General features: G+C 48.8%; 1 protein-coding gene across 4 annotated transcripts; it reads right to left on the reverse strand.

The window, feature by feature from the left end:
* Positions 1-2419: 2419 nt before the first annotated feature.
* Positions 2420-16600, reverse strand: NONO (non-POU domain containing octamer binding). Of its 4 annotated transcripts, none has more exons than XM_062502680.1 (11): positions 16476-16600; positions 16178-16301; positions 13334-13527; positions 12038-12339; positions 9900-9995; positions 8829-9025; positions 7979-8063; positions 6862-6964; positions 5476-5518; positions 5049-5158; positions 2420-3875 (listed from the first exon to the last, which is right to left on the reverse strand). In XM_062502680.1, the coding sequence occupies exons 2-11, from the start codon at positions 16290-16292 to the stop codon at positions 3738-3740; spliced, it is 1383 nt and encodes a 460-aa protein (XP_062358664.1). In that variant the 5' UTR covers positions 16293-16301; positions 16476-16600; the 3' UTR covers positions 2420-3737. The 4 variants fall into 4 exon arrangements, with proteins under 4 accessions (XP_062358664.1, XP_062358663.1, XP_062358662.1 ...); XM_062502679.1 differs by having other exon boundaries at positions 5470-5518; XM_062502678.1 differs by having other exon boundaries at positions 5470-5518; positions 16133-16301.
* Positions 16601-22929: the final 6329 nt, after the last annotated feature.

Below are 22929 nucleotides of genomic sequence, written 5' to 3' on the forward strand. Positions count from 1 at the left end.
AACACGACAGCAAAAGGCAACGGCTTCTCCTCATAAGAGTCAAAATATTTCATCAGTCTACAATTACATAATAGCCAGCACTCTGGAAAAGCATGCAGATTCGGGAAGCATTCCCTTCTGCACAGTGGCTGAACCTCAGCACAACAGCCTCAGGAGCTGTGCTCATTACCTGAAACAGGCAGTGCAAGCGCCAACACCAAACCCCAAAGTGCTTCAGCAGAGTAAGGAATTGCTCTGGAGTGAGGCAGCCTTGCTTGCTCCTGTGGCCAGGTGTAAATACTTCTCCCAGTCAGTTTGCCCCTGACACACACCTCTGAAAATCTCAGTAAAGGTTTGCTTTACAATTTCCTTACCCAGTCACAGGTTTTCAGTCTCCTCCTTCAACGCAAAATTAAGAATAGTTACCTATGGCATTCATACTAGAATTTAGTTTTCTTTCATTGCTGCCACTGGGTCACTTAATTTAGATTTTTAAAATCTCGTTAGATGGGTTTTGAGCAGTGCTAAATTCCTCCTTCCCTATGATTTTGCGTATCCTTTTCTCCCAGAGAAAGCCAGAAACCAGACCCACCCTTATCTTACACTTGCTCAAGACTGAGGCAGCAGCAGAGTGATGCTGAACATCTGAGCTCTGATGTTTCACTAGGACAGCAATTTCTACTTCAGCTGCTCAGTAAAACAAAAGCCAGCTGAGCAATGGACAAGTGAAGGAGGTAATACAGACACCTGAAACTCCCTCGTATTTCACACTTCGGAATTAAACAATGTACTTGCCCAACAGCCATGGCATTAGTGAATGCCTGCCAGCCTCATTCCAGACACAATCTACAAGAAAAGATCCATCTTCCACAGAGCAACAGAAAAGCTAATTAGCATTCTCACTAGAGATTTTGCAACAGTGAGCTGTCCTAGCAAATGAGCCAGATGAAAAACATCACCAAACGCTTTATACTTCACAATCAAGCTGATAACCACCATTAGATACCGTATCATTTCAGCAAACCAGCTGCTAATGCTTTCAAATGTGGAAAACAAATTAAGAAAAAGAAACAAAGAGCATTGGCTGCAACCTCTCTTCCACCCATCATATCGTCCCATTCCAGGTTAATTAAAAGCCATCCAAAGACAGGGGTAAACCAATCAAGGCTCCAGAGTGATTATTTCACCTTTCCCTACTTAATGAGTATCTACAAGACCAAACTCTAATTTGTCTAATGCCTAATTTTGGTAACATTAGGCATCTCAAAATGTTTTCGTCTTTCCTATGATTTCACAATTCTTCAAGGCACCTTGTTATGCTTTCAGGGTATAACACTTCCTCCCTCCTCCCTTTCTCACCTAAATTTATTTCTAAGCGTTCCCCTTTGCAGTCTCAACTCCAGAGCCTCAGTGTGAGAACACAAGTCACAGAAGGCTCCTGTCCCTACAGATGTACCATGTATTACACCAGATAAAGCATTACTGTTGCCATCAGTAAGACCTCTCCTTCCTATCCCAGCACAGTTCTGGGAACGTCCCAACCAGAGGCAACTGCAGCACAGAGCAGAGACAGACAACTCCATACTCTGCACCTGGGAGAGGAATTGAACTCCAGGCTCCCAGCGACACATGGACAAGTCTTGCACTTCACCTCTCTGCAACCACAACAGACACATCCAAGGTGTGTCAGCAACTCCCTTGCTGCATTCTAACCTGCTGACATTGAAGGTCACATTCCAACACTGTTGGGGGTTAGGTTTCTTTTGTTCCTTCTCACCTGTAACATTTTCCCATGAGTTGCTGGGAAACACTGACTGCTGGTACTTCTGGCTACTTGAGAAAACAAAAGGTTGGCTGGGCCCAGGTAAAAGGAGGGCAGGAGGCAGCTACTGAGAAAGGTTTCCGAGAAAACACCTCGCTCTTGCTGCTTGGGAAGAGAAATTCGCCATAACCCTGCGCCCAGAACTACTTCTGTGGGATGAGCCTCTGCTCACGAGAGCAGCCACTGACCTGGGACCTTATTAACGCCTACCTCACTAAAAGAGAGAGAGGTCTGTCCCCCTCTGCTCGTGTTCCCGGGAATCCTGAGCCCCTGTCCCTGCCCTGCTCGGAGCCCGGCTGTCGCTGTCCCGGTCCCAGCCCCAGCCCCGGTCCCGGTCCCAGCCCCGGTCCCGGTCCCAGCCCCATTCCCATTCCCCCTGCTCCTCCAGCGCTGCTCTGGGTTTCTCCGCGCTGCAGCCCCGCACCTCCTGCCCTGCCGGGACATCCCTCAGCTCCAGCCACTGCCGCGGAATTCTCTGATACATCTCCTCCACCGGCCCGGGACCTTGTGCTCGTTCCTGCTGTTCCAGCTTAGTGCTCCTCAGAGTCCTGAGGGACACCGGGACCGACTGCCCCAGGGCTGCTGAAGCGAAGCCGCTCCTTCCTTTGCCATCCCAGCTGAGAAGGGTGTCACGGGGTCCCTGGTTCTGTGTGGTTTTAATTTCATAGTTGTTGTTTTGTTTGCCTTATTATACACACTAGTAAAGAACTGTCATTCTTATCCTCATATCTTTGCCTGAAAGCCCCTTAATTTCAAAATGATAATTCGGAGGGAGAGGGTTTACATTCTCCAATCCAAGGGATGGTCCTGCCTTCCGTAGCAGACAGCTGTCTTTCAAACCAAGACAAACACACAAAACTCGTTCTGTGAGAATGAAAACTGTTAGAAAATTCTTGGGTTAAACACCCTCTTCACAGAGGTATGCAAGAACAGCTTTCATGCCATAAACTGAAGCTTCATTAAATTCAATCCACATGTAGACATTTGAACTAAAAAAAAAAAAAAAAAAAACAGAAGAGACAAGACACCAGATAAAAAAGGCTTAAAATCCACTTTAATAATGCATTCCTGTAACATTCCTCAGACAAACTCAAACTTTTTAGTGGGACAATTACAGTTTGTGTTCAAACAGTTTACACTAAATGAAAAATCTTGTAGTACTCCTACACAAAAGACAGGCAAGGTTAGGATTATACAAACATTTGTTTCAGTTAAATCTTCAGCATGAGATACAGTATCTTTGTCCAATAGATTGTACTTTACTACCAGTAAAAATAAAGAGATACAACACGTTATCAAAAAAATCCATCCAAACAAGAACCTCCCAGCCATTCAGGCTGCATGACTGTCAACTACTTCAAAGAAACAAATGGTCCAGGTAAAAAGAGTAACTAACAAGTTAGGAGGAAAAAAAAAAAAAACAAACAAGAAAAAGAAATAAACAAAATCTCCCCCCAGTCACTACATGACAGATCATTTGGAACTATATAAATTTACAAAATCATGGGAGCTGAAAAGTACTCAAATGCTGCCCTAGCTCTCCAGAGACTCCCCAGTGCTCTTAAGCAAGGTATACTACACCAAAAAAAATGCCAAGACAAACTGAAATCTTATCTAATTTAGTCTCATGATCTCAGCTACAAAGAGGAAACCTGGAATGGTCAAGGCATTAGGGTCCTTGCAAGATTTTACTGTTACTGAACCATGGCAGCCTCCCAGAATCCATTTTTCACTTTGAAATTAGGAATGCACCACATGAAATTTTCTAAAACCTTTACCAGTCAGACTGCACTCCCCTGTCCTAGAGTGGCTTTACCAAAACAGGCCCTAATTAACTATCTTTAAAATGTCCCCCCTCCCCCCCCCCAAGTTGAACCCTGTGTGGCCTGCCAAGATTTCTTTCTTTGGGGCGTGTACGGGGGATAGGTTAATCCTGTTAGTATCTGCGACGCTTGTTAGGGCCAAAATCTCCCCCTGGATTTCCTCTGTTGAAGGCAGGCGGGTTCCCTCCCATGGCTCCAAGGCCTTCCATGGCTCCACCCTGGCCGAAGCGGTCTGGAGGTGGTGGTGGAGTCTTGGAAGGAGGATAAGTGCAGAATACACAGGAAGAAAAACAAGGAAGAACAATGAGCAGTTAAAAGCCATTTGAGTTGACTCAAATTCTAGCAGGATTTCACAATTCCAGCTGACCTCACAGCAAACCTTCACCCCATCAAAAACATCTCCACATTACCAAAGCAGGATTGACAGGAACATTGCAGAACAAAGTCTCTTTCCCCACATAACCTCCAGTCAGGCATACTGGGACTGTGTGAACCACCTCACAGACCAGGGCCGGGCTGTGGAGCAGGTGAGCCATTAGAACTCGCCTTTCCTTTCCTGTCTTCATCTTCCCCCTTGATTTCCATGTGTAGTGCACATGCCCTTAACCTCAGCTGCTTTGCTGTCCCTACCACTTAGGTGCAAATGCTTTTAGACAAAACTGTTCTTTATGATAAAAAAGTCTGTGTCATAGCAGTCCTGACAGAGCAAGTAAGAATATTTGCAGGAAAAGTGTTTATCAGACCAATTAATAAAAAGCATTGAAGGAAGATAAACTTCACTATGACTGCTGCTGTTTCTGCTGGTGACTGGAAGCACTGACACGGTGGGAGGACAATCCTCTGTGTGACAGAGAGGAATGACAGATGCCACAAAAGCCAGAGTCTACTGCAAAGCCCTGCAGTAAAGTTTAAAACTAAACCAAATACAAAAATTTTAAAAAGTCAAACAAATAAGCATGAACTCCACTGATTCCTCACTCTTGACCTCCTAAGCAAATTAGCTGAACTCATTCTGGCCTGTAACAGAAGATAACTGTTTTCAGAACTGGTAATGAACAGAACACTCCTGAAAGCTTGGCTTTTACACCTGCAAGAATCTATTCTCAAAAGCCTCTCAGTTTAACAGAGTGCTTCCCATTAGGTCATTTAAAAACCACCATACATTACTGCTAAGATCTTTCTATCAAACATTTTTGCACTTGCTCTCTTGGAAGTAAATTAAGCAGTTATCAGACTTGGCTCAATCTCTTGAAAATTATCAGCTAGTATCAAGGCAAGATTAACTTCTGAAGATTTCAGTAGAAGTGAAGCAACAGATCTAGGTAGAAAAAGAAGCTTCAACTTCAGCACCTAGTGCTAAACACTGGAAACAACATCATCTGCATTTTAAAGGTGTGCCCAAAAAGCAGGGGGAGATACTCTACCATTCCCATGGCTCCATCAGGGATCATAGCTCCAGGGCCAGCAGCAGGAGGTGCAGGAGCTGGGACATTGGTACCACCCATAGCTCCTCTATTGTTCATGCCAATGGTACCTGGAAAAGAAAAGTGAGGAATAATCCTGGCACACGCACACAGTGACTGGGGTCTGCTCTTCACCCCAGAGCCACAAAACACTGCTACATGCAGCTATTAACCAGCTTTGCACTGTCAGGTCAAGACCAACTGATCTTCCTTTACAGTATGTTTTGTTTCCTGTCATATGAAAATACTTCCTTTTACTAATCTGGGAGATGACTTTGATTGAGTTTTGAAATAAGAAGCCAATAAAATGAGATCACTTTAAAAAAGTGCAGATTTTTTTTTTGTAAGAAAGGAAATGAACATGCACAAGAACAAAGAATACTCTTACCTCCCATACCCATCTGTCCCATTCGCATGTCTGGTGGCTCCCTCTGGAAAGACAGACACTCATTTCAACTGATAATCAGGCTTTAAAAAATGTAATTATATAAATTCAATGAGCTCTGAGGATTTACTGCTGAACCATGTGTAGAAAAGTAATTCCCGAGGTAAATTTCAAAGAAAGGCAGGAGCAACCTTCACATGATAGTTGCTGAATGAACAGGTCTTATTTTAAGTATCTCATTATAAAAGGCTGTTTTTCAGAATTATAATAAAACATCCAGCAGCAAAGCTGCACATGCAGACTTTAGCAAAGACATCTTGATGGAAAGATATGCTGAGCAGTAGTAACACATTACACAGAATTAGTTTTGCTACTCCTACAGCATAGCTAAGAAGCTTTTCCTGTTGAAAGGAATTCAAGCTTACATAAAGACACAGTACTGGGTCTCTTGCATTAAAATACCATTTAGTGAGCTCCATTTCTCTTTTGTCAACCAAGCATTAGAAATACCTATCACAGATTGCTCTCACTGCAAAACCAGAAGCACCTCCTCACCTCAGTGAGTGCGCTTCTTTTTTCACAGTGTAAGAAAAGACAACTTTCACTTCATCTGTAGTCTCAGTGCCATTATTTATCATACGAAGGCAGTATTACTTGTAGGAATCAGGATATCTGCTGCTCAAGGAGAGTATTCCCACATTTGGCTCAGTCATGTTCTTGGCCCTTTGGTTTCATACATATTTAGCTATTTTGCCTAGGGACCAAGCTTCAGTAGTGAGCAAACACTTCCCCCCAGCTGCACCAGTTCCTTTACACCACCTGAACAGCCCTACAGCTGCCTCCACAATAGAAGTGGCTGGGACTGAAAACAAATTTTAAGGCATTTCTCTATATTACTAGAGATACTGTTATTAAAAGGCATGTTGCCACCAGGTTCCACTACAAAAAAATACTTAACCAACTGACTTTTTAAGTACAAGCATATACCATGCCTGCAGCAATGCCTCCAGTTGGGATCATTTTATCATGATGAAGACAGACTGCAAGTTTAGGGATACTGCCAGTCATAGAATCATAACAGGGTTCTGCTGCAGTGCTTCAGGACAGTGAGTGTGTTGCTGTAAGAACAGAATCAGTCAGCATACATTTTTCTGTGCAGCAAGACAGCTACAGAGGGTCCTACATGAAGAGCAGTGTAACAGAACTAGGGGATTTACAGTTTCTAGGCTAAATTGTATTAAGACTGGAAGGAGTTGATAATTCAGGGTAGAATGCACTACTGATGTGCACTCCTCCAACCAAGTTGAAAATTCACAGGAAGCTGTGCTGTGGAAGGGAAAAATCTACTGTGAGTGTACAGATGTAATAGAAATGTAGAAGCACTCGTACTGCATCAGCAAAATTCCCTTTAAAGCCTTCCTGCTGACGTCTCATCATCTCTTCTTGCTGCCTTCTCATTTCCTCCTCACGGCGCCTGCGTTCTTCCTCTTGCCTGTAAAGAAAGCCCAAGGATGCTCAGCATAACAAACACCAAACATCTGCACCAACATCAACTCTGTTGCAGTGCTGCCTCATGGATCTTCATTGGAAACTTCACACTTCAAACTCTCAGTTTTGAGGAGCTCATTTTAAAAAAGAACACTTGTGTGCATGTGTCTCATGTGGAGCAGCTGGAGGGGCTCCACCTGGAGAAAAGGAGGCTCAAGGGGGACATTATCACTCTCTACAACTGCCTGACAAGAGGGTGGAGCCAGGTGGGAGTGCGTCTCTTCTCCCAGATAACAAGTGACAGGTCAAGAGGGAATGGCCTTAAGTTGCACCAGGGAAAATTTAGATTTGGTATCAGGGAAAATTTCTTGACCAAAAGGATTACAAAGCACTGGCACAGGCGGCCCAGGAAGTGGTAGAGTCACCATCCCCGGAAGGATTTAAAGGATGTGTAGATGTGGTGCTTAGGGACATGGTGGGCTTGGCAGTGTTAGATTTACAGCTGAACTCACTGATCTTAGCAGTATTTTCCAACCCTATAAACACAGCACCTCCCACATCCATGCTGACCACATGCAATATCATGCATCAAGCCCCTTCTATTACAAATCTTCCTGGAGCTTCTCAAAACGACCCCAAGACAAGGAGGTGCTACAATAGAGAGACAAACATCTGAGAATAAGTTACCCTCAAATGAAAACAGAGATGCTGGAATGGGATTTACTGATCTGCAGCACTGAAGCCACTAAAACACAGCAGAGATTCTGATTTTTCTACCTGCCTCAAAGAAGCTTAACAGAGATACAGAAACGTGAAGAAGAAAATACTAATCAATGGAAGAAACTCCTAACTCTTCCATGTTAAACCAAGTGTACACTCTTCCCTATGAACAAATAAAGCCCAAAGTTACAGCCACACTTCAGGTAGTAATTAAATTGTCACAATGAACAATTAGGTGCAATGAAAAGGTATTTTATACCACTATGGATTCACAGCACTTCACAGCCTGCCCCCTTACCTGAGCTCCAACTGTTTACGCTTTTGTACTTCTTGGTTATGCAATTCCTCCATCCTCCTCAGCTCCTCCTGGCGTCTCATTAAATCTGTGTAAGATAACAGTAAAAGACACAATCAGACTCATATCCCTGCCACCTCTTATGAATTCCTGAACTAGAACACAGAAAAGAAAAATGTAACAGAAGCCTTCACAAATACAGTAGTATCTCTTCATATTAGGTTCAACAAGATTCATTGCCAGGTCCTGCCCTGGAGTCACAACAACCCCCTGCAGCTCCAGGCTGGGACAGAGGGGCTGGAAAGTGCTTGGTGGGAAAGGCCCTGGGGGTGCTGGTCAACAGCAGCTGAACACGAGCCAGGTGGACAAGAGGTCACTGGCACCCAGCCTGTCCCAGCCATGGTGTGGCAGCAGGACCAGGACAGTGACTGTCCCCCTGACTGGGCACTGGTGAGGCCACTCCTGAAGTCCTGTGTCCAGCTCTGGGCCCCTCACAACAACAAAGACACTGAGGGGCTGGAGCATGTCCAGAGAAGGGCACGGAGCTGGGAAGGGTCTGGAGGAGGGTCTGAAGTCTGATGAGGAGCAGCTGAGGGAGCTGAGGGATTTCAGCCTGGAGAAAAGAAGGCTCGAGGAGACTCTTGTTCTACAAGTACCTGAAAGGAGGCTAACGGTTGGACTTGCTGACATTTCCACCTACACAATTATATGATTCCATTTATTTGCTGCTACCATGCTTGGTTACAAGACAACAACCACTACAGCTCCCCTTCAGTGGTCTCTAGCCAGTCTACTGAGCCACCCACTCCTGGATGGTGCAGGGCCCTGAGCCCATCCTGTATTTATCTGATACCTTGCCGCATGAGCATCACTTGGTGCTCATGGCGAGCTGCTTCCATTTCCATTTCCAGCTTCTCTCGAGCTTCCTTGATGTTGCGATCTACTTGTTCCTGCTGCTGCTTCTCCATTTCTATCAAAGCCTTCCAACGCATGGCATATTCATATTCAAAGCTGCCAGGCTGTGCAAACCGAGGAGGCTGCTCACGCTCCCTGCCGAACAATGAAGAGCTAGTGAATGCTTCAAAAGAGCAAGGAGGAACCAAGAAAACTGTTTGCGTGTCAAATGCAATAGCAGGCCCTTTCAACAGTTAACTGTGCCCGAGACACCAGTTTGTCTGCTCCTAAGACATCATCTTATTCCTGCATGGAAGCTGTCCCCCTCCCTAACAAGCAGTGACACTGACTTCATAAGACACCAAGAGATTCTGCGTAAAGAGATTTAGAAATACCCTTGAAAGCAACAGCCTTTGCTCCTGTTGCACATCTTATGGGCAGATGCACTCCAGAAACAATTACTGCCCAAACATGCATGTTATTTTCACTCTGTACCTGTAGAACAGGACTATTCCTAATTCCACTTCCTGAAGCTCTTGTTTTCCTTACTTGAAAAATTCATGAGCTCACATGGTTTGCTAATGCCAACTGCACAGATCACAGGATTCCCATCTATACTGTGAAGCCTTCTAAGACTCTGGTGATAACACCTGGATGGCTCTACGATCTCCTAATGCTAATCACATAATTTCTATTGTGGGTTCAAGTGATTCCTACATAGATTTTCTGTAATACTTCCCAGGGAATCTCATGTCATCTGTGTTATCTCAAATTGACCTTTTTTTTTATTCCAACAATTGAAATGGACCTACACAAAATATAGTGAAGGCTGCCAGTCTTATCCAGCAGTGTGGATTCAAAATCACTGTTTTCTTTCAGCCAATCATGGCAAGAGAACAGTGAATGCAATTCTCCTTCCAAAGTCAGGTCACATTTATGGGAAAAAAGGAGGACCTGATGAGCCACCTTTCTAAGACTGAAGCACTAGCCCAGAGGAACTCTCCTCTCCTGTTGAATGCCGGATACGTACTTGTGATATTGCTGATTTTTGATGACTAGTTTCTCTGGTAGACCCTCCTCATCATCATACTGGTCCATGGGCTCCACAGTGACAGGGCGAGGGAATCTGTAAAGAAAAAGTGAAGTGCTTTCAAGAAAATTCAAGGTCAAGCTTGCAGTTTTGGAAAGCAAAACTTACATTGCTTTTAGCACTGCTCACAGAAACTCAGATCAGGAGATCTCAACCAAAGTAAAACCAGAAATCATTTTGAACACTCTGCTTTTTTCTAGAATAGGAGTGTAACTGTTAATCAAAATCCTTGTTTAATCCAAACCAAAACAATACTGAAACAATGTTTGTAGTTACTTGGTTCAAATTAACAGCTTAACCGGAACCTGATACGCTCCAGACTCAGCATCAAGTCTTGTCTCTAGAGTGCCACAAGTCCATCTGTGCCTTTTTATGGCAGTCTAAAGCAAAGAGCCACTACACCACTCCTCACTGGAGGCTGCAGACTGCACCATCCAGTCATACCCTCCTGGTGAGGCCACCATATGCTACTGTTGCTTGGCAACAGTGCTCTAGGAAGGTGCACTGGGCCCTCATCTGCATTTCCACCCCCAGGGAATACACTGGTGCACTTCACAACAAACACTGCAGATGTGTGCTTCTGTCTTCCTGGCTCCTACATGCAGAAGAAAGTATTGACCTGGTCTCTGAATCAGCTCTCCCCCACAGCACTGACACTGCTCATCCTCAGCACAAATCAGCACCCCAGCTTCCCATCAGCTCCTCAGTCCCATGTCAGGGCTGGGGAAATGAAGACAGATGATCCTGTTGTGCCAAGTGGCAATGGGTACCCAGGCTCTAGCAGAAAGGTAGGATATGGAAGGCTGAAATCCCCTTCCTCAGTTGAAGATCCATAATACAGCTTTTCACTTTGATGTGACATATTCCATTATTAATAATCGTATTTTCTAACATGAACCAATTTCAAACAGATTATCTAGCTTTCTTGTCTTGAACTAGGACAAACCAGAACAAATTTAATCAGAAACAAATCATAACTAGAAAGAAATAACAGACTAATTTGTGGTCTTAGATATCAGAATCTAATGTACTGATAGCTATAAAGAGACTAAATGTTAAATCTCAGCTATGGATTGAAAGTGATTAGTTTTGCACGTTCACTTTCAAAAATCTGTTTTCATGGTTCTTTCAGATATAGACTTCTGAATCAGCAAAAGCTTCCTAACATTAATCCTCCTGTAGAGCACTACTCACTCTGCAGGTTATCTTCAAGGAGTGTCAGGGAGAAAAACAGGTATCAAACAAATAAGTAAAACCTGCTTTTTGAAACAGAATGTGCTTGGGTACAGCTGTGCCACTGCAGATCCACAGGAGGTAAGGAGCACATAACTTAAAAAAATTACTTTAAAAATGAGCAATATAGCCCAATTTCAGGAAGTGTTCTAATCACAAATTGTAGGAGCATAATACAAAATAAGAGTAGTTTTTTTTCCAGTAGGTCAGAAACAGCTCCCTCTAAACAGAGCAACAATCTGCTTTGTGGAATGCAACTGGAATTGGTAATTTGCTTGAGCAAGTTCACGTGATTATGAAAGAACATGCTTTTCTGCTTTATTACATTCAAGCACAGGGAAAACAGTTTATAATGGTGAAAACTTCAAACTATCCAACCTAGCTGAGCAGCCTTTTCAACAGATCCCATGCCCACAGTGGCATTCCACCCCAGCAGTGCATGCTACAAGAGGAATCCCATCCCAAGACTCTCCCCTTTAGTGACCCAGAGCGCACAATTAAAACACTTGCACTTGGTTTCCAAACAAGTTACATGGACGATCTCTGAAACAGGTCCTGTTCTTACAGGCTGCTTTAATTGCCCTAAGATTGTTTTATGGAGAAAGTTTGTTTGGAAGTTTTATGCACTTGCCCCACTAGCAGCTTCCCAGAAGAAAGTTTTCAGACCTGAGTTTCAGCACAGACTCTCTCTTGTTGGAACAAAGCTAAATAAAATTCTCCCCAGGCTAATCCCCTACCACCTCGTGCCCCATCTGTCCCACTGTGGTGTTAAGAACCAGTGTCCACCAGCCAATGCCACCCAACCTGTACATGTCAGCAGAGCACCTCTCCCCATCCACACTTACGTAGTTAGCAGGAAAGACCCATCACTACATCTATCCAGCGCTTTCCTAGCAGCAGGCTTCCCTGAGAACTCCACAATGCCTTTCCCAGAGGATCGTCCTCTGTCATCCACAATAACCACAGCCCTTTCCACCTGGCCAAACACTGAGAAGGCTTCCTCCAGGAGCTCATTGGACACAAACTGAGGCAGGTTCCTGACTGTCAGCGAGGCGCTGTGGCAGGCAAAGCGCACTCGGAGCTGCTTCCCACGGAGAGGCATGTTGTCCAGTTCCACCTTGGCAATCTCTGCCAGAGTGCGAGTTTCCTGCAGATAAAAACAGCCATGGTTAAACTCCCAGTAAGGTATGGGTTTAAACACAATTTATTTCTCTGTAACAAGTACTTCTGAGAGAAATAAATGATTCTCCCACAGCTTGGCAAGAAGTGTGTCAAAAAAACACAGCTATTCCTTATCATGAATGACTGAACAGCCAGAGTTTGGGGGTGGGGAGGGTGAGAAATATATAACAAATATCTAAGTTCAGTCCAACAGCTGGTATGACCTAAGCAAACAACGCTATTTTCATTATCGCACATAATTATATTAAAGCTACAATGCACCTTGTTTTTTTTTTAAAGCAAATACATTAAAAAAAAAAAAAGATTCATCTATTAACCAAGTCTGATAAGGAAATGCTGATAGTATGACAATCTATGAAAGACCTTCTATGCCAGTTTCACACTTTTCTGCTCATTTAAGTCACTACCAAGCAGGTACACTACATTAAAGCAGCCCAGATGTGGGTGTGGGAACCTCATTCACTCACCTCGGGGCTTTCAGAAAGGTGGTGCATGAGCCACAGAAATCTGAAAGCCATTCTATAGTGGTAGCTACTTCCCTTCAAGACACACTTCAACATGATCATCTAGAGATCCCCTCCCCAAGAACATTAATCACGCCAGAAATACTACATGACAAACTATGCCCATTGGAATTCCATATTCCAGAAATAGAGAAGTTCACTTTGTCTGTAATAGCATCATATTCATGTGGGGTTTTCTCTGCCTTCTACCAGCTGATTTCAGAATATATTTATCAGAACTCTCATAACTCTTGCCACAAGCTGCCTAAATTCACATTTCTTTTCATAACAAGCTCTAAATAAACACTTGGAAGCTAATGCTATATTCCAGGTTACTAAAATCATCAGGAGATGTAATCAGCAGGACATCTGAACGTCTACTACTTTCTATTAGCAATAGAACACCAGTGTGAGCCATTACCACAAAAACTCCCCCAAAGGTGCCAAGTCACTCACCAGCCTGATAAAACCAAAGCCTTTGTCCTTGTGTATGAAGACTTCCCCTGCCTTGCCATACTTCTCAAACAACTTTCTCATCTCTTCCTCGGTAATATCTGGGGGCAGATTGCCCACAAAGAGGCGGCTTCTTTGGGTGAAGGTCTTTTCACCAGGTTTCCGAAAATTCTTCAGGTCAATAGTCAGGCCTTCATCTGAGGGGAATAAGGTACACAGCTGCTCTACAGTTGGGGGGATAAATTTTATTAGGTTTCATCACAGTGACCACAGAGACACAGGATAATACAGATAACACCACCCATTAATTTAGGTCTTAAATCTCTCCAGCCACCTCTCCAGCAACACAGGGGTTTTATTTCAGAACAGCCCCATAGGTTTTTTTAAAGAAAACAAAACCTCAATGCTCATTAACACTAGTGAATGACTGTCAGAAAACAACACACTACAGCTTGAAATAACATGAAATATTTCACTCAAACTTTTTGAGATGTGGTCAAGATAACCGGCCCACAAAAAAAAAAATCAGCTGTAGTCACAACACAGGATTTTGCTATTACAAAATGAATAAATTACAGAAAAGCTACAGTTTAGCCAGAAAACATATTTTTACTGAAAAACACACCAAAACAACTCCAGATATCTAGAAAAATATGAAAATCAGAGGAAATCTTTGTTCAGACAGGTAACATTTCAGGTAGCTGTCATTCTATGAGATGGGTTCCAGAGTATGAGTTTCCAAGCTGAAGAGAAGGCTGGAATAGTGAAAATAGCAGGGAAAAATATCAACCCAAAACTTAAAAAAAACCACCCCAAAAACCAACCACACAGGTGAGCCCTCAGAAAAATTACAAGATTAATTACAAAGAAAAAAAGTCCCTATTCAATAAGTTATCCTAGAAGGGATTTTTAAAGTTGGAAGAGATCTCGGAGATCAAGCCCAAGGTTAAAATATTTTGAGCTATCCAACAGAAATAAACACAAACAGCAACATTCTCAAATCCCCACAGGCATATCCAATTTTTACCCTTAATTCAGCAAGAATCCAGCATGATCCTGAAAGCTCTGTTATGTGCCAGACACAGGGGTGGGTTTAGCATCACTTTATCTTAACATCCTGGGCCCCATTTTCTTAAACCCACATGGAACTGCACCACACAGGACTACAGGGCTCAGAAAGCAACTCCTTTGCTTTGCAGAAGACACAAGTCATGGTCACACACATGAAATAAACTGTGGACATAAATGGCTTGATTCCAGCTACAAAGCAGGACATTAAATGAGAAAGACTGTGCATGCAAAAAACGATACACACAGGACACTGCAAGCAACCCTTTGATAGGAGTAAGGACACCTCCACGGCAAACATTATAACCAGACAGAGTGTGCCCAGAGAAGAGCAGTGAGAGTAAGTTATCTACTTCACACAGCAAAGGTGCAGAAATGAAATGTTTTGCCTTGTTCACAGTATTACGAGCATTTGGGGGTAACTGCAAGGCCTGTGGATACCACATGTGGTACCTGGAACAGAGTTACACTCGGGTACACATGGTACCACTGTTCTGCCTCAGGAGATCCATGCAAAGGAGTGAGACACAGTCACTCACTACAAGCTGATCCCTGTGGAATTCCCCAGTACGACTGTACTGTTATTGTTTTCAACCTGACTGGAAATGTCTGCTCTGCCACCCTTATCTGTTATCTGGAACTGATAAAGAGCCTGCTCAATTTGACCACCTAACAAAAACATGCCAGATCTTTACCAGCCCAGTATCCTTGACAAAAAACCCCACTTGGAGGAATGCTGTGCAATGTGCACAGGAGAGTTCTACACATTTTTTCTTGAACAGCCCAAGTGTCCCAAATTAAAGAAAAAAATAAAATCCACATCTAATAAAACTACAGCACCTTCCCCCCCCCCCCCCAAAAAAAAAGCTAACAGCGATGTCTCACCACCATACTTTTAAAAAGTTAGCTGAGTTCAGGCCCCTGAAGCCATTAACTCATCCTGTCCCAGCTCACAAGCACCAGCTCTAGAGCGCCAGTCCACACCGACCAGGAAAACCCGGAAACCCGCTGGAGCAGAACAGCTTTCATCAATGTCAACTGGCATTAAATACTAAGTAAAACCTGGGTCCTAATTATGAAAAAAATCAGTCTTAAGGGGTGCCTGCAGATTGCTGTAACAACGTTCTCACTACAACATAATCTTCACCGGGAACAAACTTACTACTCTATAACCTAGTAATTAATCTAGCAATCAAGCTTCTTACATTTCTAGTTTCCTAAGAAAATCTGCATTGAGAAGCCATCTGTTATGGCCGGGGAAAAAAAAAAACAGGAACCAGACAATGAAAGACAGAGCTCGTTATATTCGCAAGGCTTACAAACACATTGTCAAGAACGAATTGACTCCAAACTGTAAGTGGTCTTTTCCTGAGATTTTTGAGGCAAAGACAGAACCTCTATATCGTTGCCCTGATTTTGGGAACGCGTAAAACTTACGAACACAAGAAACTTGGGAACAAACGCCACAGGAGTCACGTGTACCTTCGAGCGGACTGAGCAAAACCAAAAGAAAACTCACAAATACAACCCACGCGCAATTAAAACCGTGGCTTCCAACAAGGGGAAAAAACTGATACAGCAGGAGATGCTGCAGCCTGCTTGGGAATCTAAGGATTTATTGTTTTCACTTGGAAAGCCGGGTTCCTTTTGTTCCTGCCGAGACCTGTTGCACCCCCGAGGGCCGCAGCTAACCCGAGGTTTCCCGCTGCACCAAAGCGGTCGCTCAGCGCCTACCCAGAGCGGGGCCGGGCGGGCCCCCGCGGCGGGCCCGGGACTCACTCTGGCTGTTGGCCTGCTGCCCGTTCGCGGGGATGGACGGTGGCGGGTGCTGCTGGTGCTGCTTGCGCGGAGCGTGGTTCTGCTTCTCCATGTTGAACCCTTTGTTGCCCTGCATCTTTCCGACCTAAAAACAACACACGCACAGTCGGGAAGCGGCCCGGAGCTCGGAGCCGGGGGGCTCCCACCGGCCCCGCGTGCAGAGGCAGGCCGGGCCGTGCAGGCCGCGCCGAGCCCCGGCACGGCCGGGGCGGCGACGGAGCGGGGTCGAGCCGCGACCCTACTGCCCCCGCGACCTCACCTGGCGGCAACACCGGACAGAGACGCGGACACCGGGACAGGCACCGGCCCCGGACACAGACACGGGCACGGGCACCGGGACCGCGGCGGCCCTGAGCGGAGAGCGCGCGGCCGGAACTCGCGCAACCTAACACAGCGCCCCGCTCACTGAGCGCCTATTGGCCACCCGGCACCCACCGCCGCGCCCCTAATTGGCCAAGATCGCCATCATTCAGAGCGGCCGCCGTGGCAGAGCGGGACCAACTGGCCATACGCGGATCCCATTGGTCAACGGAGCGGCCGCGCGCGCTGCCAATCACGGCAGTGAGCACCAAGCTTGGGTGAGAGGCGAGCGGGGGACAAAGGGAGCGCCGCGAGCCGCCCCGCGCGCGAAGCGCAGGCGCGGTGCGGGCGCGCGGGGGCCGCGCGCTTTTAAAGGGCCAGCGGCGGCGCCGAGCGCGTGCCGCCCCGCCGCGCCCCCGGGATGGCATCCGGGCGGTTCCGGGGTTGGCTTCTCCACCCCGGCGAATGAGCACCGGAGCCCGGGCAGCGCTGGGGGTGCTGGCATGTACCGATCCGGTGTCCTCCAACCCCGTGCCGCGTCCAACCCCTTGTGGTCCGGACCTCGTTCCCGTCGTTGCCCCGCTAGGGCGGGGGGGGGGAAAGGCGGCTCGGTGCGGCTGGGCGAAAGGGTCCGACCCTGCCGTGCGCCCCCCCCGGAAAAACAACCGGGCGCTCTGAGAGCGCGGTCGGATCCCGCCTCGGGCGGGTTTCGTTTCACCGCCTTGCAATAAATCCTGCCGCCTCACCGGCGCAGGTGCCCGCGGCCAGCCCGTTCCCCGGGCGGATCACTGCCCTTGCGGAGTGCCCGCTTTCCCGCAACTCCACCGCCCGCTCCCGGCTGTGCCCCCGGGTTTCAGCCCACGCTCAGCCCCGGCATCCCTGTGTGCCCGCAGGCTTGGAAACCGCAGGTTCCCGAGGGCGGGAAGGATGGGAGAGCCCCTCAGTGCAGTGGCGCGGCCGAGAGCTGAATGCCGCCTCGCTGAGACCGAGGGGGGCCGGGTCCCGCCGGCAGGGAAGCCCCCCGGGGAGGATGGGGCCAAGCCTGGTGGGGCGCAGCAGCGCGGGGGGCACGGATGGAGGCGGGAAGGGGTAGGGCTGCAGCGGGCGGCGAGGCCAGGTGGGCGCTGTCATGGCTGGGGAAGGGCACCCCGGGCTATGCGCGCTGGTGCGGGAGCGCAGCCCGGGCACGGGAGGGGGATTCCGAGTGAAGGCGGTGCTGGGAATGGGGGGCGCCGGCCCAGGCGGTCCCTCCCGGGGGCGGTGCCGCGTCCCGGGCCCCCGCGGAAGCCCCGCCCGGCCGCGCTGTCACTCACCGCCCCGGGGAGACGCTCCAGCTTCGGGGAGGCGGTGGCGGCACCCGGGCTCGGCCGGATGGGTCTCCCCGCGTGCAGGTAGAGGCCGTGGTGGCGAGGCCGGACCGGACCCCCCGGGACGGCAGCGGGGCTGGGGCCGGGAGAGGCGGCAGCGAGAGGGTTAAGGGGGGGGCGGGGAGCGGGGTGGCGAGCCCATTCCGTGCGATCCGCTCCGCGCTTTGCGGGCGGCCGCGCGGGCACCGGCGGGAACCGGGGCGCCCCGTTCCGGCCCGCGCCCCCCGCCGTGCTCCCCCCCCGCACCTCGCCGTGCCCCGCCAGCCTGCGGCCGCCGCCCGCGCCCGGCTCTGTGCTGCTCGCCCGCCTGGACCCGCTCCACCAGGCAGATCTGCCCCAGGTTTTCCAGCCGCCCGTCGCGGTCCGGGCTGTCGCGCCGATCCCGCGCTCGGGGCTCCGCTCCGCGTTTCGACGGCAGCCGCTCGTGAGCGAGTCTCGCGAGCCCAGGCCCCACCGCGGCCAATGAATGCGCGTCCCTCGCTCCGCGCGGCCAATAGGGCGCCGCCGCCGCCCCCCCGTCGGGTTGCAGCGCGTTGAAGACTCCGAGCGGCGCCTCCATTTAAAGGGGCCGCGACCCGAATCCGGGTTCTAGGTAGAGCGGGCGGCGCAGCACCGGGAGAGCCAGGTACGAGCGGTGGCGGCCGCGGGCGTGCCCCGGCGGCGTCCGGGGAGGTGCGGATGGGGTCATGGGCCGATTTTGGGGTTCCGCGAGGAGGGGGCGGGGCGGGCGCGTGCGGCGCGGGTACCGGTGGGTGGGGGGGGTTGGGTGATCCCGGGGGGGAGGGGGAGCGCGCCTTGCGGAGGGGGCGGGGCTGACGACCCACGAGGGGGCGTGGCCTGTGCCGCTCGCCCCCTCCCCATGGCGGCCGCTTGGGGGCGCCCTGGTGTGGGTCTGGGGGGGCTGAGGGGGGAACCCTATGCGACCCTCGCTCCTTATGGGGGATCCGGGCTATGGCTCCCACGGTATGGATGGGGAGCCCCAGCGTGATCCCCACCCCGGTGTAGCTCCAGTCCAATGGAGAGCCCAATATGATTTGCGCTGTGGTGCGGGGGAGGCGGTGGTCTCTGCACCCCTCCCGATATGGCTGGGGAAGGCACTTGCCTGGACCCCGTCCCCGCCTCGGTTCCATGGAGATCCCCCTGCGGCCCTCGCTCTGGAGGGGGATGGTCTCTGGAGTCACCCGAAAGGGATAGGGAACCCCGATATGATCCCCATCCCCGACCGGTGCAGACCGCAGCCCGTGCCCCCTGCAGTAGGGGGGAATCGTGCGACCCTTATGCCTTTAGGGCAGGGTCTGGGCTCTGGGTTCCCCCCAGTATGGCTGCGGAGCCCAGCAGTCTGACCATCATTCCCACCCTGCTTCCATGGAGACCCCAGTGAGATCCTTGTCCCTATTGCGGGAGGTGGTCTCCGGGACTCCTGCAATGGATGGGGAGCCCCAGCCTGGCCCACATCCCTGGTGTGGGTTGGCACAGGGAGGCGCGGGGGACAGCCCTCGGGGGGTGCTGTGACTGGCTGTGCCGCCCAGCCATGTCAGTGCCCAGGCACAGGCTGGGCTCAGGCTCCATGGCTCCTGGGAGGCCCTGGAGTGCTCAGGCCAGTGGGGCCTGTCCGTGCTGAGGGGCTGTGCTGAGCAGTGGCAGCAAACAGCCTTGGCACCCTCTGCCCCAAGGTTCTGCCCTGGCACCTGCCCAGGCTCGGCTGTCCCTGTGTCCCCAGGGACTCATCCTTTATGAAGCTGTCACCACATACGCGAGCAAAATATGTGGGGTTCAGCAGCTGCTGCTCTTTGAACTGGACAACGTTTCTGACAGCCTTCCTCCAGTGTGTGGGGGAGTCTGGAGCCTCCTCAAGGCCTGGTGGGTGTGTGTATCCCTGGACACCATGTGCTGCTCTCGAGGATCTGGGGCCATGAGAGAAAGCTGCAGCCCCATGGGGCTGAAGCTGCCTTGGGCTGCTGTGGGAGGCCCCACTCTGCTGAAGCCTCCCCATATGGGCAGTGTAGCTGTGGCCAACAAGGTGCCCTGGGGAGCATCAAGTACCTCCTGTGTGGTTTGTAGAGGTGGAGACAGACCTGGTGAGGCAGGGAGCTGGCTGTGGTGTGTGCCTGGCATGGGAAAAGGCCCTGGTAGTCAGATAGGCTTGTGTGGGCAGAGGCAGCGCTGGACGTGGTCTGTGTCAGGTGGTGGTGGGGGATAGGATTTTCAACTGAGTGCTGAGGGATGGTTCCTGGAGCCTCTTTTGATGAGGATGAGAGCTGCTTCATTTGTGCTCTCTTCTCCTGCTGTGCTTCTAGGTATGGCTTTTGTGCTAGGCTGTAACTTCTTTTCCTTTCATTGTAGCTGCAATCCCCAAGAAAACTTTTAATCTGCATTTTCTCACCTAACCCTGCCTAGCCTGGGATCAAAGCTGGTGATAAGAGCATAGCCCTGTTGTTATTGTGAGCTCAGCATTATGAAAGGAACATCCACAGCCTGTAGAGCTGTAATGACTAACCTGAGCCTCACAGCTCCATAGTGAATATTTGCTCAACCTCTTTTTCTCTCTGCACCTGCTCACATCCCTCTCACTGTGTGTGCCCTTGCTTTGGAGGATGACAGTAACACCAAATTCTTCCACACCTCTGGCAGCCAAAACAAGGGCCCAGGTTGAGTCCATGGCCTCACTTCAGGGGCAAAGCCCCTTGTATGTTATCTTTATGGATGTCTTGTGGTCAGTGATGCTGGGATGTACAACTCTGATGGACACAGATGTGCTGGCAGAAGCCTTGGGGCAGAAGAGTTATGGTCAAAGCAATCCAGTGGAAGTATGGAATAGGCTGCAGCTGTGACAATGCATTTGTTAGCTTAGCAAAGGCAGTGCTAAGATTTGACTGGATTTGTCTTTTAGTCTCAGTAGAGTGTTTCATTAACTTCTTCCTCTGCTGCTGGTACACATCAGGAAATGGTAGTGTTTGAGACCATCCTCACCAGTCCTGCTGGCCGTGGGCTCTGGTGCTGTCTCCTGGCCACTTGCTGTGAGCCTGCTCTGCTGGCCCAGCTCTGGGCAGCTCAAGGGAAGAAGAGGTGGTCTCTAGATGGGGTGAAATATTGTTCTGTTCAACACAGCCTTACCCAGGGCCAGTTTGAGCAGCTACATGTGAGGTGAGGCATTCCAGCACTGAAATCCCGTTCCAGTGTCTTGGTGGGAGGCACCTTGTAGAGGGATCTGGGACTGTCAGTGACGCAGAGGAGACAGTTCACACTGTGTTCCCAGTATTTTGGCTCTGCAAGGCCTCTTAAGGAAAATGACATGTTTTGCCCTCAAAGATGCATCCTCTCAGAGACTCTGCCCTTTTGTCTTCTCTCTCTTCCCTGTACAGTAAGGTTTATTCACAAAACCACAGGCAGATTTGGGTTGTATGGGACCTCAAGAAGTTACCTGTAGTTATCAAGAAATTATCAAGAAGTGTCTGGTCCAACTGACCTTCTCACAGCAAAGCTGACTTGAGGCCTTGTTGTTCAGGGCTTTGTCCAGTTGGGTTTTGAGGACCTCCAGGCAGTCTGTGGGCCTGCTCCCAGGCTGCAGAACTCCTCTGAAGAGTCACCTGCTGTCCATGCAGCTGTCCTCTCCAGCTGTCTGTAGCTGCTTGTGGGATGTGCCAGAACATTTTGTCAGGTGTGCTGATGCCTTCCTGCAGCATTTGGGCAACAGGTAGAGAGACCTGATGACCACCTGTTTTTTACCACTTCCAGGTCTTCTTTTTTTCTGATCATTGTCTTGATATCATTAAGTTAGTTTAGACACACACTGCTCAAGCATGCTGTACCTCCAAGCCTTTTTTGTTGTGCTTCTGATAGTACTTCCAAAGCTTTTTTTACCTACTCATCCCCTTCCCCTGCGTTTAACACTTTTTTTTGGCTGTGCAAACACCAGGAGAATTTTATCTTTGACTTGATCACTGAGTGGAGTTGGTTCTTGGAAGCTGAATTGCTCTCCAGACAGCATTGCTGCTAAGGGTGTACTTAGGCTTGTTACTCCTTTCTCTGTTGCAAAGCCTTGACATTTAGTGCTTTGAGAGATCCTGGTCTTAAAAGATGTGAAGGTATCCAAGCCATTTCAAACTGCTACCAGGATGGCATTCTGAATGGATGAGGGTGCTCCTGTCTTGGCATTTACTGCTATGGTTAGCAGCAGATAATGCTGAGACTGAAGAATGTTGTCAATTATATTGGAAGTGTTGCAGAGAGTTCTGGTAAACCTAATTCCAGGCAATTCTGTGAGATTTCTTGCACTTTCTTGAAACTGAGGTGAAGTTTATGGAATGTAAGCTTGAAGTCCAGTGTGGTCATTCCTGCCTTTGAGGAATTTACAGGAGACTCCTGGTTGTGTTTTGCACAGCAACACCAGCTGCTCTGTGCTGGAGGATTTAGGCTTTCTGGGTTCAGGGTGACTGTGATACTACATTTGAGGCCTACAGCCCTGAACTGGGCTTTAGGGCTGGCTACAGTTTCCACTGTAGGAAAATCTAGTGGTGATCTTTTTCTGGCTTTGGGACTATCAAAAAAAACAATTGCTGGAGTCTTGATGCTGCTGGTGAAATTCTGGAAAGGCCCTTTATTACCCTGCGTACCAGTTACTGTTGTGTAGACAGTCCCAGTCACTCGTGAATACTGGCCTGAAGGGGATGTGGTGAAAGCTGCTGCAGTTTGCACTGACTGGGAACCAATAATACATTTGGAGGTGACACAGTGTTCGCCAAACCCTGCCTGCAAAGTGCAAGGACTTGACCAGTGGCATCTGCAGGAGCTGTGAGTGAGACACTGCATGTAAAACCTCCAAGTCACTGAGAGCTTACAGATCCTATGGTCAGTTGTTTAATCATGTGTTTATGAGATTTTCCAGCTTTTTGCATCGTTGTGTGCATCTGTATCTCTAAGGAGTCGTCTGCTGTAGATCTTTGTGATTTTTTTTAAGATGGGTCATGTCTCCCTGTTTCTTTTTAGTGAACAAATTAGGTTTAGCACTGGAAGGTGTTTTCTAAACCATGGCAAATTCATAAAGCA

The sequence above is a fragment of the Cinclus cinclus genome, chromosome 15 (genome assembly GCF_963662255.1).
Source record: "Cinclus cinclus chromosome 15, bCinCin1.1, whole genome shotgun sequence".
Lineage (NCBI taxonomy): Eukaryota > Metazoa > Chordata > Aves > Passeriformes > Cinclidae > Cinclus > Cinclus cinclus.